Raw genomic sequence first — 17,020 nt, forward strand, 5'->3', positions numbered from 1 at the left:
AGAGCATCCGCTGCTTGGTTACACTTCCCTTTCTTATATTTTACAACATAGTCGAATTCTTCTAATTTCAAACGCCATCGCACAAGTCTTGAATTAGGTTCCTTTAGCGAGAAAAGCCACTGAAGGGGTTTGTGGTCTGAATAAATTGTAAACTTTCTGCCGAAAAGGTATGGTCTGAAATATTTGCAACTCCATACAATCGAAAGAAGTTCTTTTTCGATAGTTGAATAAATAATTTCAGGTGGGTCAAGTGTTCGAGAATCGTAACAAATTGGGTGTCCATTTTGTGACAAAATGGCGCCAAGGGCGTAATTTGAAGCATCAGTTGAGACTTCAAGGCTTTTTCAAAATCGGGGTATGGGAGAACCGGTTCTGAAGTCAATACCGATTTACAAGTATTGAAACATTCGATAAATTCTTTAGTGTGTTCAACTTTTGCGTTTTTTTTAAGACAAATTGTGAGAGGTTTTGTTAGTTTTGCGATGTTGTTTATAAATTTTCGATAGTATCCCAATGGTCCTAGGAATGACTTTATTTCTCGTTGTGTTTTTGGGATTAGAAAATTTTGAACAGCTCTGATTTTCCTTGGGTTTGGTTTTATGCCTTCGGGCGTAATAACATGACCCAAAAATTCTACCTCTTTTCTGAGAAACTCCGATTTATCCAGTTGGATCTTAAATTGTGCCTCTCGTAATTTAGAGAAGACCAATTTTAAGTTTTGTTCATGTGGTCTGTACGTATCAAATCAGCGATATTAATTTCGGTTGCCAGTTTAGGTGAATCCGTCCCTGTATTTTCGAAAGTTTCGTAAGAATACATTTCGAAAGTAGAGGATTGAAAGCTCTCTACAGGAAGCGGTTGTATCAATTTCACTGATATTGTTCTATCGGTGGGGTTTTGTACTTCCATAAGGGCGTAACCATTTTTTGAAGTTGTCAATATTTGCGGGATGAAAATATCATTAAGTGTTCCCTCGAAGGTAAGAATTTTACCTTCAGGAACTGTGACAGGCAGATATTTAAGTACTCTTTCTTGTGGGTTGACAGAGAAAGAAAAACTCGTATCTGTAGACTGTCTGAACTTGAAAGGAATTTCAACATGATTTCCTATCAGTCTCTTATTTACAAGGTCTATATTCAGGTGCATATTTATCAAGTCTGTTAATCCTGAAACTCCGTCAAAGTGATCGTGGAAATCAAATAAAATAAAAGTAATTTCATAGTTTGTGTTGAACTCTGGAAAAGCAGGTATCGAGGCTTGGTACCTTACTTTCTGACTTCCTAAAGCCGTTTTGATAATAGTATTTGAGTGATAAATTTTGTTTGGGAATAATTTTTCAATAATAGATGGTTTAATAATCGATCTTGAACTTCCAGTATCGATTAGTAGTTTAATAATTTTATTTTTATGACTTACTTCGACATAAGGTAATGCATTGTTACAAAATGCATTATTTTCGGCTAAGTATGATTTTCGAATTGGGTTGTTAAATGAAAATTTCCAGTTTCATCACAATCTATGTCGCTTAAGTATTAATTCTGAAAATTTGGTTCGTTTTCTAAATAAACAGCATTTTCTGAAGAGTATGCTTCTTTACTGAGGCTCGAATTATCATAAAATTGTTGATCTGTGTCATTATATTGGGGAAATTCATAGTATTCGTTAGAAAATAATTCCTCAGATATAAAATTCGGTTTTTAACTTGCGGTAAACATTTTTTGAGAGTTTCGGAAATTATTAGGGTTCCTAAAAGTGCTGTTTTGTTGAGAAAAAGGTCTTTGAGACATTTTTGTTGGATTTCTTGATGTAGTGGACATGGATTCCGGTTTCCGTAATTAATTAGGTGGAATATTTTTTGGTTTAAAAACATTCTGAGGAGGTCCGAAAACTTCTCGGTTTGTAGGGTATCTTTGCGGTGGTAATTGTCTAGGTTGGATATTAATTGGTTGGCTAGGCCAATTAGGTCTAGTTGAAAATCGTGGTTTGAAAAAATGTTGATCATTTTTTGAAAAATAATTTGGGTTAGAAAAATTTTCATTTTGAAAATTTTGTCTTTGAGGTTGTATAAATCTAGGGCCATTTTGGTTGACGTTTGGTATGATGGATTGTCTACCGAAAGTATTGAACTTTGGTTTATAATCGTTTAACGTACCATACATTTTTTCAAAATTTTCGAACTCGTTTACGTATGCCATGGCATCTTCCAGTGAGGCTGGCTTCTTGAGATGCATATTATTTCTCAAAATACCAGGACAACCAGCAATGAAAGTACTGAGGGCTACTTTATCGTAGTGAGTTGTTTGGTAAAGTTTTTCTTCTGGAGTTAAGTCTGGGTTGTTACTGACTCTTTGAACTACATTACTTTTGATTAATTGAATTCTACTACCGAATGTCATTAGGTCTTCTCCCCTATGGGGTCGACTTCTAGTTAATTCTTGAACTAAACAGTCCAAATCTCTCCTTTCCGAAAAACATTGTTTCAGAGCAGATTTTAAGGCTTTACCTGTCAATTTTTCTTGAATACAATTCAAGAACGTGTTCATTAAGTGAAGCATCATTAAACACATTGTACGCGTTAACTATAGCATCGCATCTACTGATAAATTTGTTCAATGTATTGCTATCACCATCAAAAGTTTTTAAATTGTTTATTCTAGATTTGAAAAGGTTCCAATTTATTTGAGTTGGTTGGGGCGGAACTGGTGGAACCATTGTAGGTTGAAAAGTATTATCAAAATTTTCAGTATTATTTGCTGAACTTTCTTGAAATGATAAACTATTCAATCGTGATAAAATATTTTCAATTTCACTCATAAATAAATAATTGTTTTTCTCAATAAATAGTTTCTTAAAATTACTCGTCTCGAATAGACAACAGTTTGTTCGCAATGAACGATACTATATATCTTCGCCGAAGTCCTTATACAGAGGGTTCGTGAAGGCAAGAAGGAAATATTTGGCACTTACTTGTAAGTTCCAGTTCCTTCTCCGTTGATTCCTTGCAGCTTCCCTGGGGCTCTGTCGTCTCCTTGTCCGCTCGTTCTGGGTGGTCCTCGAAGGATTTTTGTTGAATTTGTGCCGAAGGGGTTGAAACTCCACGACGCAAAAAGTTCGTTTTCACGCTGCACAAACCCTATCGACTGCGCCAATCAAATGATTGGAACGAGAAAATAACTTTTTAAAAAGAATTCATTTTACAAACTAGAGACGACTGTCTCTTCCGAGAGCTACAAACAGAATGATAATTAATATAATGTTAACTGGATGCTAACTGCATGTCGAGATAAGGGATTCCTGGAATATCTCTTACTCAGCTGAATCTCCGTGTGAATGGCCGTGTCGTGGGAACTATGACCACGTAACACTCGAATAAATTCCAAACATTTCTAGCCCTATCATAATCATTTTCTGATATATGTTCACAACTGAGTTTGTCATAAAACTGATTTTTTGTGATGTGATGGATAATTCAATATGTCAATGTCATCAGCGAAACTATATGGAAATACACCTTTCTGTCTCATCAAATTGAATTTCTCAATTTGTGGGAAATGTTTATGCATCTCCAAACATTGATCAGAGGTCAAGTTAGCACCCAACTTCTCCAACGAATTAGTCATAAATTTATAACTATCGATAAATCTCATTTTGAGATATTTCTTTTTAACCTTACCATCTTTATCGGTATAGGTGTGTGTAAAGAGATGCTTCGTGAAAGATATATATATTTCTCTTTTGTTTGTGGGATGATATCAACTTTCTTTCCATTCCTATACAATTCTTTCATGAATAAATGGCAATCATAGCCACTTAAATTGTGGAAAATTATGGGTAAAAAATTAGGGAGTTTGAAATTCAAATTACATTTGGAATGAGTGGCATGTGATCTTTCCTTTCCTGTAACATGACAATGATCTCTAACTTTGACTTCACCATCAATAAATGGTTCATTACATATACCACAAGTTCTGGCTGCAGCAAATTGTTCCTCTTCTTCGAGGGTTTGTGCATCCATTGGTCTAGGTATCTGAGATGATTTTCATATATATTTTTCAAAGCATCTTCAATTCTACTCACAAATTTCTGAGCTGCATCTACATCTCTATATGTAACAAATTTTGACAAATCATCATTATATGAATATTTTATCAGATAAGCAAATGGAGTATGGAGCATGTTTGAATGATTTAATCGTGTATGAACTTTCGGGATTTGGGTCATTCACGTGAATCGGTTCAAGTACTGATTCAAAATCAGCATATACTACAAATGGCACCCTCATTTGTCTCTCAAAATTGTCAAACATTAATTTATTTTCCCCAACCATCATACCATATTTATTGATCTTAAAATTGGTGGTTGGTGTTGTAGTACTAACGAGATTACAATCATTCATCTTATGAAGTAAAAGCAATCTCTCGTTGGAAAAATATATCAACCATCGATCAGCTGATAGTTGACTAAAAACTAATCTTGAAAGACCTTTGATCCAAGAATAGTGACTATTACCGGAGTCATCAGTTATAAGTAATTAATTGACATGTCTCCGGAGTCTTCTCTGTGAGTATCGCAATGGACCAATCACATCATTCTTTATTTTACCCTTATCAAATTTACTCTCTAAACCGTAAACATTGATTGAAATATCATTACTATCTTCAAATCTTTCAATACTCTTATTATTAACTTTGACATCTAAAACATTTGGAAAAATGTGGATATGACGTAACTTCGGACACTCTACCATTTGCAGGATATAATGCTGATGTTATAGCCCAAGCAAAACAGTGTTGATCTTCGTTACGAACATTCACGACAGCTTTCTTCCATTCAATGCATTCGGGCAGCTTCACATATGAACGTCCTCCCAATGGATTGTATTCATTAAAATTGACTTCGAGAAATAGTATTTTTCCACAAGTCCAATCTAAATTACAAAAAAATAAATATTACTACTCAATCTCGTTGGAATTTACAAAAAATGAATATCTGAGTCACGTTCCTGGCATTCAGTCGTTTGAACCACAATTACATCGCGGAATCCATCAAAAACAGCATTCGAATCTGAAGATTGGTTCACTATTTTATTTTGGGAATTGAATGACTTCGTGTCCCTCGAATCTTGAGTCTGAAGAATATAATTCCCAAACACTTCCATGTTCACCTTGATGCACTTATGGATCCTGATGACCGATTGCAGTAATTCAATGACCTTCTGCCTAATCTTATTAGAAAATGACATGTAGTCACTGGATACAATCGAACTCTCCACCGTGTATGTAGCAATGCGGCAATTGAATGCATTTGTTATGAGTTGAACACCTTCAGACAATTGAACACATGCATTATTTTTATGACTCATGGTTCTTCGGTGAGAGTTCACTTGCGTCATAGGAATTGTCACATTACAACAATTGCAAGTATACATAGGTGTTGCATTGTCCACTCTCATCCGTTTAACTAAAGGCCCTCCTTGGCAACTTTGGAGTTGATGCCGACGAAGATTATCACTACGCGTGAAAGATTTACCACAGTCCCAGGAATACATTTTATATGATACATTCTCACTAACTCACTTGATGTAAACTGACATAATCAACACCCGTTCGCTTCTTAAATACAGTCTGATTGGGTCCGTCAAGACGTCATAGCCAACCCCACCTCTCGGCTACATGCGCCAACCCCACCTCTCAGCTGTATGCGATAACAGATGTCGATACGAACAGGCAGTGGTCGTTGCGCTCTCGTAGAGGGCAGACGTTACGCAGACAGTCCTCGGCCGCCTACGTGTCATCATCGATAGCGAGGCTAGAGCGATGCGTTACGTCATAGCCTTCACTGCATGAGTCTGAGGGCACACCGATGAATACGCATTACTCAGCCACACGTCGTGGAGTGAACATCTTGCTCTCTTTGACGTTGAGAGGTTGTTGCTGTGACGTCACACCATTACTAACTTGGTGGGCTCACACCGATGGAATATTCATTATTGGAGGATCTTCGAAGTATGCAGACGTATGTTTGTACATAGACAAGCACATGATGAAACCCTGTACCGTGCATTCTCACACACAAATCAATCAAATGTAGTTACGTCACTATGTCACACACACACACACACACACAAAATCTCATATGAAAAAAATTCTGAACGATCTATGCACCAGACCCTTCAAGGTCACATCGTCTTGATGTTACTAAACAACAACAAAAAAAAGCAATTAATACGTCATAGTGGTGGGAGGAGGCCCAGAACCGGCTGTAATCTACTTCTAACAGTTTTGATCTTCCTCTTTGAAGATGATCACTTGGTGATCGAAACACGTGTCGAGGTGTTAAAAATAACGATTTGGTGTTGAGAAAAAACTCCAGTAATATTCAGTTATCCATATCCAAACCAGTTGCTAGATGAACGTGCTCTAGATGATATTACCCGAGACACATTCCATGTTGAATTAAAAAACAGACTTCATCTTAAGAATCATGAGATTCTGGTCATATGTTCACTCTAAGAATAACAGTACAAGAATACCAGGATCAGTAACCTACTCGAGAATCTTCAAGATATTGTTGATGCCTTCAGTAATTTTTTCAATTTATTCAGATTATTCAAAATCTGGCTCACTTTTGAACAAAGTTGGTACAGTGAATAATAATGTTCATATTAATTTTTACCCCATTTGAGAAAATGAGGTTATATCTGCAATTAAAAAACTAAAGGACAAACTGACATCAGGCCAAGATATGATCTCATCATTTTTGTTGAAGGATTGTGCAGGAGCATTATCAAAACCTTCAACGAGAATTTTTAATTCATGTCTGAAATCTGGAACATTCCCAGATATTTGGAAATTAGCTATAAAGTATGTCCTGTATACAAAAGTGGTCAAAAATAATATATAGAGAATTACAAACCTATATCATTTTATGTATGTTTTCTAACATTTTTGAGATTATTTCATATAATCGCATATGTATATACTTCTGTTCAACAGCAACTATCTCAACATCAACATAGATTTGTTACGAAGCGTTCTACAAATCTAATCATTTCCGAGACATTAGATAACAATAGCCAAGTTGATGATGATGATACACGAATTTCTCTAAAGCATTTGATAAAATTGATCATGGTGTCTTGCTCAATAAACTGATGAGTTTTGGTTTTTCGAGTACTGCCTGTCAGCTGATGCAATCCTATTTGACATGTAGAAAACAATTCATCTCCTATAACGGTTATAAATCTAGAACATATATAGCTTCTTCTGGTGTGCCTCGGGGCTCCAACGTAGGTCCTCTTTTGTTTTCATTGTATGTTAATGACTTATGTCATTGTGTGCTTGTGAGCGGTTGTGCTTCGCGGATGACTTGAAATTATTTTCTATAATTAAGGAAGAAGGTGATTGTGTGAATCTTCAATCTCAATTAGAATTTCTCTTTGCTTGGTGAAGCAATAATAAATTGAAACTCAATGTGGAGAAATGTAAAGTAGTGAGTTATAGTCAAAAAAAGAGGTTTATACATTCTCGTATGTGATACAGGATTCAAATCTGCCGAGATATAATGAGATCAAAGACCTAGGGGTAATATTCGATCATAAATTGACATTTGGTAGACATATTTCACAAGAAGTTTTAGAATCTTTCAGAGCTTATGGTTTCATTGTTAGAAATTGCAGAAACTTCCATAATATTAAAGAAATTAAGCTGTTGTATTTCACCTACGTACGTTCGAAGGTAGAATTTGCAAGTATCATCTGGAGTATCGTCCAAGAGTACAAAAAAAGTTTTGTAAATTTCTAATTTTCAGAATAGATGGTTCTAACCCTGAGAGACGTATCAGTAATGATGTCATATATGAACGTTTGCAACTTTTTAGCTTAGAGCTTCGCAGAAAATGTGCGTCGCTCATATTTTTATTCAAGTTAGTGAAGGAGAGAGTTGACTGTACTAAAATTTTCGAACAAATCAACTTCACTGTACCACGGCCAGCTTCACGATCTCAATCCATTTTTAGACCTCTCAGAGCAAGAACTAACATTATGCTCAGTTCCCCAATATATGTTATGTGCACAAATTTCAATAGCATTTGTGCCCATGGTGATATATTCTTCACTAACCTTCATAACATTAATAGAATCGCTAACATGTACTTTAAGTAGGTAATTAAAATTAGTTTTTCTTTTTTGTTCATTTAATTTTTCGTTTATAGTTAAGTATTGGGAGTAAAATTTTATATTGTCCTGTATTATTATTATTATTTTTCACCGTAGTGTGCGCTGGTCAGGCCCTATCCCCAGAAGCCCCGATACATTCGGGAGGGCGCGCCAGCATTATCAACCAGTGACCACTCCCCATACCGTGGGGTAAGTGATCATTGGGTCCTAGAATCATGTGCCTTGAACAAACGCAGTGAGCCAAGAATGACAGCCTTCTGCATCTGTGCGGCTAAGACTTCTGCCTTAGTGCGGCAAGCCGGTATGATTTTGAGATTCAAGAGTAGGGAAGACATCATTTCACCAAGGACCCCAACAATCAGAACGACCATCTTGACAGAGTGATCTGGATAGAGTCTGCGGAGTTCGAAGAGAAAATCTCGATATTTTATCCGTTTTTCCTCCTCTTTTCTGACGATATTCGTCTCACCAGGAGCTGAAAACTCCACGACAAATATCTTTTTGCTCTGGTGGCCGAGAAGGACTACATCAGGCTTATTAGCTTGTCTGAGTCTGAGGGTGGGGAACGAATAGTTCCAATAAATTCGGCATTTCTCGTTTCTCAGAACGGATTCAATATCCCCCGGACCGTAGCAACACCGGTGTCTCGTCAATACCGTGAGAGTGCCGTAGATGGTAATATAGCACTCTTAGGGCCGCGTTATGTCGATGAATATAGGCCGAGACCGCATTATCATCATTATTATTATTATCATCATTACTATTATTGTCAGGTAGTGATTTTAGACCAATTCAAATATTCACTGGAATGAGCTGAAGTGAGTTTGGAATACTTTTTTTCTGAAATTATGATGTTTATAGTTCGTTTGTGGATCGTTAAAAGTAACTACGCAGGAACTGCTGATCCAATTTTCATAAAAACAAGGTTGGATGAAGAATTGATACACCTTATGAACGGGTAAGCACAAGATTAATGATTCTATTTGAAGAATTGTTGGACAATTGATGCAACAATTTTGTCTTTCTAATCAAAAAGTACTGAAAAAGCGACCTTCTTACTTGAATTTTGTCCGATTTCGATATTTTGTTCCGTGCCAAAGTGAAGTGGACGGGACGCGTATTTACATTCAATACCATTATACAGATGAGTACTACTCTATAACGTAGTATAATATGTACATTTAAAACGCGCGTATGGTTTATCCAAATCATACCGCGATACAGATAAGCGTCAATCTATAACATAGTAGGATTTGAACCCACAATACACTCCTATTTCTACTCCAAATTATACCGCAGTTCAGGATTTTCACAATAGTAGTCAATAGAATTACGCACGTGACACCAATGCATTTTACAACGCATTTAATAAGATCCATTTGTCTCTCATCGTGAACAGTAAATATCCGATGGCCGTTCTATCAACATGAGCGTGCCGTCATTCGTTGCTGTACTAAACCCTTTTCTGTTGTGTTAAAAACATTGTTGAAATTGTAATTTGAGATGGAAGCAAACCTAGATGTCTTGGAAGATATTATTTATAGGGAAGATATAATTGAAAGTTATAATTACGTTAGTTGTAACGACTACAGTGTTATTATAAGAAGCAAAAATCACCATAGCGATGATAAAACAAATAGTGAGTGGTGTGACGACTGGATCCGCAATTTTAGTATTGGCACCACAACAAACTGGATAGTTGGATATACTTACCCATCACTAAAAACCTTTTAAAAGGTCATTTTAGAAAATCCTACCTTGGATCAAAATAAGGTAAAGTCTTTTACCGTTGAAAGTGAAAAACAGTGAACTTAGCTAACTTTAGCAACATCGATCTATTTTGGCTGGAAAAGCTTCTTGGAAGCTTGTGGTAGGATTTTGTAAAAAATACATTTTGGGACACCCTATATTAATTATTATTCAAGTTATTCTTAAATTTTAGATCACTTTTAAGCACAGTCATAAACTAAAAGTTGCCGAGACGTATAGTTACTTATGCATGAGTCAGCATACTAAAGAAATATTTATTCAATATTTTGATGAAGGAATGTCTCCTGCCTCAGCAAAAAATTACCATGAACTTATGTTAGAAAATGAAAATGATGATTCAAACATTTTTGAAGTATTAGCAAATGCGCAGTTGAACCCTACGGATCGTCAGATTTATCATCTATACGACTAGTGGAGGTAAGTTTAAGTCGGTTTGTTATCAAATAGTGTTTTAAACCAGTATCCCTGTTATAGACGAATCAACTTTGGGGAAAGAGATGGAAAGAGTATGTACAAAGTATTGCAAGAAAAAATAAAATTATATGAAGAGCTAGGAATGAAGATCATTACAATGGAAAATCCTCTGATTTTTATTATACTAACGCCTATAATGCTCAGAACTCATAAACGCGATTTTTCACATGAAATTGTCTTCGTTGATTCTAGTGGGTCATGTGACCAAACCAGTTCTTGTGTCACATTTCTGTTCACAGCCTCAAAAATTGGTGCATTACCTCTGGCTTGTATTTTGTATCCTGAGCAGACTGAAGCAAATTACACACTGGTTTCCAATGTGTTAAAGAATGCTCTTGGACTAGATGGATTTGGAGGATTTGGATACCCTCTGGTTTTTATGACCGACGACTCAAAAGCCGAAAGAAATGCGTTAAAGATTGTATTTGCAAATTCGACTGTTCTGTTATGTACCTTTCATTTATGTCAGGCGTTTTGGCGTTGGCTTTGGGACAATACGCATGGAATACTGAAAAAAGACAAATCATATATTATGAGACAGTTTCAAAAAATATTAATTGCTCTTCTTTGGCATTTGTACTAAGCAAAGAACCACCATCTGTTAACTATCTAAGTAGTGTTACTGATACTCCACTGAACCGTCTTTTGCAAAAGTTGTCGAAACTCTAAAGGGAAATGATTCCATAGAAACAGCTAATGCTATAAATAAAGTAAACATGGCTATGAATAAATTAAAAACAACTGGTGATGTTTTGAATTTTTTACATCAAATCAAAAAAGTTAAACGCGGCAGAATTATAGGTGTACAACCAACATCAACTAGTCGCAGAAAACAAAGAACAGGGCTAACTGCAGGTTCAAAAAGAATTCAGGCTGATAGGCCAACAAAATTCGAAGGCAGTATCGTTAAAAAACGGAAGTGTTTGAGAAATCTGGAAGTGAATATTAGTTTGGATCAAACTAACCAGAAATCGCATTAATTTTTATATTACGTGCAAGTGTTTTCTGGAATGTGTTTACTTTGTTAGCTTAGAAATAGGCCATAAAAAATGAAGGTAACTTTAAAAAATAAATTATATTTTTTTTGTACCGCGGTATAATTTGGAGTAGAAATAGGAGTGCATTGTGGGTTCAAATCCTACTATGTTATAGATTGACGCTTATCTGTATCGCGGTATGTTTTGGAGAAGCCATACGCGCGTTTTGAATGTACATATTATACTACGTTATAGAGTAGCACTCATCTGTATAATGGTATAGAATGTAAATACGCGGGCGGGACTATTTACGTCGGCACTCTATGTATAGGTAACTTGGTAACTTGGTTTATAATTTTTTCATAAATAATTGATTCAATTGTCGTATTCACGGAGTTCAATTTCTTTCGTGGAGTAAAACTGGTAAAAGGGATACTTTTTTCAAATAAAAAATCTATTTGTGCCCTTCTGAGAAGTATCATTGTTGTTGCAACGCACTGTGTGTAGGAGCGAGTTGTGAGCATATAACCCCTTTTCACACAAATATTGAACTTGCAGTATTGGCCAGTTCTATTCAATTATTATTAGCCGATTGGTTGCGAGCTGTAGCTGGTTTCTCAAGCAGATTTCGTTTTGGCGTTAGAAAATAATGAAGTACGTATAGTCAATAGTTGTTGATTTTCGACGAATGTATTGAAATGGGGAATGTTCCTCAGTTTGGGTTATTATAGCAAATGAAAGTTTGAACAAAATAAAGTTGAGTTTAATTCATGAGTATTCAAAAGTATTCAAATTGATGTTCCAAATGTGGGTTTTAATTTTCAAAAGGATTTGTTTCTAATTCACATATTGGCAACAGCGCCTATATCAAGTTGAAATAATGTATACGTACCTAAATATTCTATTTAAAAGAGGAAAATTATCTTTATGAATCAACAATTGAGGCAAAATATGAATTATAGTTCAATACCACCTCCACAAGCTACGTAAACAACAGTTGTTTTGTTATTTATTCATATAGAGTAAGATAGGTTAGGTGCACAGAATGTAATATGTCACAGAATCTCTTAACATAACTAAACAAAACAGCACCCCTCTGAAATATGTCATCTTTGTTTGTCTCATACAGGTAACAGATTCATTGTCCTTTATTAGAAACGAATCCCTTTAAATGTTGAATGCATCATTTCATTCCTCTTTTTCAAGTATTCAAATATTTTTTTTGTTTAAGAGCTCTTTTATGAAAACTACTTGATTTTCGTCAGGAGGAACATTCCCTATTGGCAACACTGATTACAACTGTACAAGCCTGCCACGTCAGCAATCGCATACTTGGTATATGGATGTATCATGTTCTGATTTAATTCGTTACCTAACTGGGGAGATCCCTGCAGTTAGGTAACTAACTGGGGTTATCGCCCCAGTTAGGTCACAGACCAGTGCGCTAATGAACCCATTACACTATCGGTTTTTATGAAGAAGAAATCAAGAAATTTCAATAATATATTTCAATAAGAATATTTATACTCGTGGAAGTTTTACATTTCTGAGGTGGAACTCTCATTTCATGTTCAGATAAAAAAATGATAGCTTCTAATTCCTGCTCCTTCAAACACACTTTGAATACATAAACGAATACAATAATTTCTACTGTCTGAGTTCCAACCAAAATTTTGAGCGATCTTTCAATTTACTGAGCATATATAATTTCACTTCTATCTCCTCTATGGATTTATATTCAGTGAATATCTTGAACTCTCTGATGATCGTTGCGATGATAATTTTCATGCTGAAAATAGCGTACTTCCATCCTGAAAGAAAATAGGCATTGCTATACTTTGAGCTTTGAGAGAGGTATAATGTGATACTCAAACAGACTCCGACATTTTCATATGAACGTGAGAGCTTTTATGTCTCTGGAGAAAATGTTATCTACCTCAATCTTTACTGCTGCATAGATCAACGAAGACAAACAAATTTGGTGATGAGATATAATGAACGCTGTATAATGGAATAATAAGTACTCAATGAAAATAAGAAACTATAAGGCTTGCCATATCCTTTCATTACAATGCTACTCGTGAGACCTTTTCCAAAAATATAAAAGTGAATATCGTTGGTTATCTTTCAGAAACCTTCACCATCAAATCTATTAGTTTGAAGGTTGTTGACAATGTTTCATGGTTTCATGTTCATTAGTTCGTACTTCCATTGTGTAATATAACAAAAAGTGATTTGAAATCCCCGAATGAATCAATAAGATTAAAAAGATTAGCTGAAAAATAACAATAATATTAGGCAAGAAAATTGAAATTATAATGAAACACGTAGAGAAGCAAAGGGTACTTCTCGAGACACTAGGTCCTTGGAAGTTCAGCCATCTTGAATGGATATTGATCCCAAGGCCACCATGAGTCCCAAAAAGGAAGTCGAAGCATCTGAATAGATGACAGTCGATGACCTGACGGAGGAGGCACCCAAATACAGCGAGGCTGCCTCCCCCTTGCGGGGGAGCAGATGGACCTCTAAAAGAATCCTCAAATCCAACAACTCATTGGCAAGAACGTTGGAAGAAAGGTAAAAATGAAACAATGCAACCTCCAACAAAAAAAGGCGGCAACGGCAACACTATGTCGCCACCTTGATGTATTGGGGGATGCAATAGCTTTGATCCAGGAGCCCTGGATAAAGAAGAATGAAGTAACTGGTTTCAGTAGCCTAACTGGTCAAATTTTCAGCTGACCAAGCAATCAGCAACCTAGGACTGCTGTTTACTTTCCTAAAAATTACAGAACTTTTCCGATGGCAGAATTTAGCAACTCAGACGTCACTGCAGTTAAAGTGGGTTATTCAGATGGAAAAAACAAATATACGGCATTGATACTCGCATAGAAATGGAGGTACTACTGAATCTTTGCTTCAACCAGAGAGTGGAGCTTATAATGGGTTGTGACTCAAACTCTCATCACTTGAGCTGGGGCAGCATGGATATCAACGCTCGAAGTACCTATATGAATTTATAATTGAAAAAGATTCAACAATCTTGAACAGAGGCACAGAGCCGACACTTATCAACGCTCGTAGTCAAACATTGATAGATATCACGCTGATGACAGCCAAAATATCAAACACTGGCAAGTGTTGGACCATATTTCTAAGTCAGACCACCGCTGGTTGTTCTATACGGTATGCCAGAATCTCAGGACCACTGTAAAATCCCGTGACCCAAAGAGGACAAGTCTCTACAATCGACTCTTGGAAGGAGCTCTGCAAGAAACAGAGGTCCTGACTACTGGCAATAATGGAGAACTGAAAAAGTACACGGTGGCTATCCAAAACGAAATAGACATTACCTACAAGGAATCCTGTCCATTGAGGATGGTTCAAACAGATGGCACAACCAACACACGGTGGTGCTTTGAACTGGAACACCCCAGGAAGACAGCGAGAAAGACTTTTCCAACAAGGCAAAACGTACAAGACTCGGAGAGGACTGGGGTGAATATTTTAAGCCAACCTCAGAGAGTTCGAAACAAAAACAAAGAGAAGCCTGGAGAGCCTATTGTGAGGCAGTCGAAGACTTTCCACTAGCTTCTAGGCTACAGAAGGCACTCTCAAATGACCACCATTAGAGTATTGGCCTCCTGACGAGGAAAAATGGCGACAAAGCCGCCAACCTGCAAGAGAGTGCTGAGATTCTTATGGAAACTCACTTCCCAGGTTCTGTCTTTCTTGGAACGACGAACTGCATGGAAGTACCAACAACACCCCCACAATACGACTAGAAATCTGCTAGTGCAGTAATTGATGTCACCAGGACCTGACGATAAAAGACCAGCCCTACTTCAATGGGGATTGGATATTCTCATACCGCACCTGGTTGTGATATTTGTGATATTCAGAGCTTCCCTAGCTCTGACGTATATTCCCAGTAAGTGGAGAGAAGTACGAGTTAGATATCATTTAGTATTCATAACCAAACCAGGAAGGATGGACTACACATTACCAAAAGCATTAAGACCAATTAGGTAGTCTCACATCGTTCTTTTGAAAAGCTATAAAGAGGCTATGTTTGCAGTATATACAGATGAAGTACTAGTTCACAACCCACTTCATCCATATCAGCATGCATATACTCCGGGAAAGTCTACTGATTCGGCTCTTCACCATGTGGTTGGCAGAATCGAAAGATCATTAGACAACAAAGAAACCACCCTGGGTATATTCATTAATATCGAGGGAGCGTTTGATAAAACATAACAATCGAAACGTCGTGAAGTAATTTGCCTTAAAATTTTCCGATTTCAATTTTCACTCGTTGTTAATATTCACTTGTTGCTTCAATTTTAATTTCTTGTGAATTGTTCAATTTTTAGTGGTTGCTTGTAGTTTATTTCATTTTAATTTCAGTTTAATATAATTGTTATTTTCTAGTTAATCTATTCAATTTTATTGATTCTTTCACGGATTTCGAATCATTTTATATTATAGTAGACAATAGAAGTCCAAATTATTGAAAGGTATCAAATCTATTAGTCCCTAGGGATTCAGACTTACTTCAACCTTCCTTTTCTATTCTACATCAACGCTGTCTAACTCCAATATTTTGTTCGGTTGATGGCAGTACAGTAGTCTTATGTCAAATCATATGTTCACCGCCAACGAAAAGTTTTATATTCCAATGAAAATCTTGAGAAAATTGCAGGATGGAGTGAGAAAAATCTAGTAGATATCAATGTTTCTAAAACTGCTCTATAAAAATCATGGAAGAATTATCGTCTTCCAGATTTCTAGTTGTAGAGCAGATATTTGTGTGGCAACCTGTGTATGAGTATTATGTGGATACCAAGCTTCCTATGAAATCGCATTCCTACGGCTGCAAGTATAATAAGCCATCCTGTCAATCTCACCCCTATTTTTATTATATTCAACAATATCCCATGGTTTATATTTGGCATCCACTTTTTTGTTCTCAGCTGTAACTATTTTGCCAGACACTGAGTGTTTGATATCGAATGACGTGATTTTCAATTATATAATTTGAAGAAATCATAAGAAAATAAAATCGAGGAAGTATTTTTAAATAGTAACAAAAAAAATAAATATTAAATTCAGGTTATTTCATAACAAATATATATTATTAGCAATTTACTGGAGTTCATGTCCAGCGAAAGATCACCACCACACTGAGTGCTTGGCATTGAATGATGTCATTTTCAATTATATAGTTTGAAGGAATCATAATAAAATGACGCTTCATTCTTCAACAAGCATTGAAAGCTACAACGATCCAAACTTCATAGTAGCTCATCCTATCTGTGTTGGAATTATACGCTGGAAAACATTTGGTATTCACGGGTACTTACTCTTCAAGTCCTTGAATCGTAAGTCCTAACTATATTCTTGCTCTCATGGTCGAAAGAAAGTACAACACCGATTTCTTGGTCAGAATCGCAAAATTGTCGCAGGTGGTGATAAAACACTCTTAGGGCCGCGTTATGTCGATGAATATAGGCTGAGACCGCATATGCTGGACATGCTAACAGCAAGTGCATCAGGGTTTCAGGCGTCTCGCGGCAGGCCCTGCACCTTGTGTCTGGAACTTCTAAACTCAAAACGCGAC

At 36.3% G+C, this 17,020-nt stretch overlaps 1 protein-coding gene across 2 annotated transcripts in view; it reads right to left on the reverse strand.

Annotated features, from left to right (window-relative positions):
* Positions 1–12,887: 12,887 nt before the first annotated feature.
* LOC111505417 (cytochrome P450 4c3-like) overlaps positions 12,888–17,020 on the reverse strand; it is a 160,663-nt gene continuing 156,530 nt past the window's right edge. For both annotated transcript variants that reach the window (XM_074186473.1, XM_074186474.1), the window contains exon 12: positions 12,888–13,208. In XM_074186473.1, the coding sequence (XP_074042574.1) occupies positions 13,045–13,208 (164 nt within the window). In that variant the 3' untranslated portion in view covers positions 12,888–13,044. The remainder of the gene's footprint in view (positions 13,209–17,020) is intronic.

The sequence above is a fragment of the Leptinotarsa decemlineata genome, unplaced genomic scaffold (assembly GCF_025532065.1).
Source record: "Leptinotarsa decemlineata unplaced genomic scaffold, Ldec_3_MD MMD2_tig00078422_RagTag_RagTag, whole genome shotgun sequence".
Taxonomy (NCBI): Eukaryota; Metazoa; Arthropoda; class Insecta; order Coleoptera; family Chrysomelidae; genus Leptinotarsa; species Leptinotarsa decemlineata.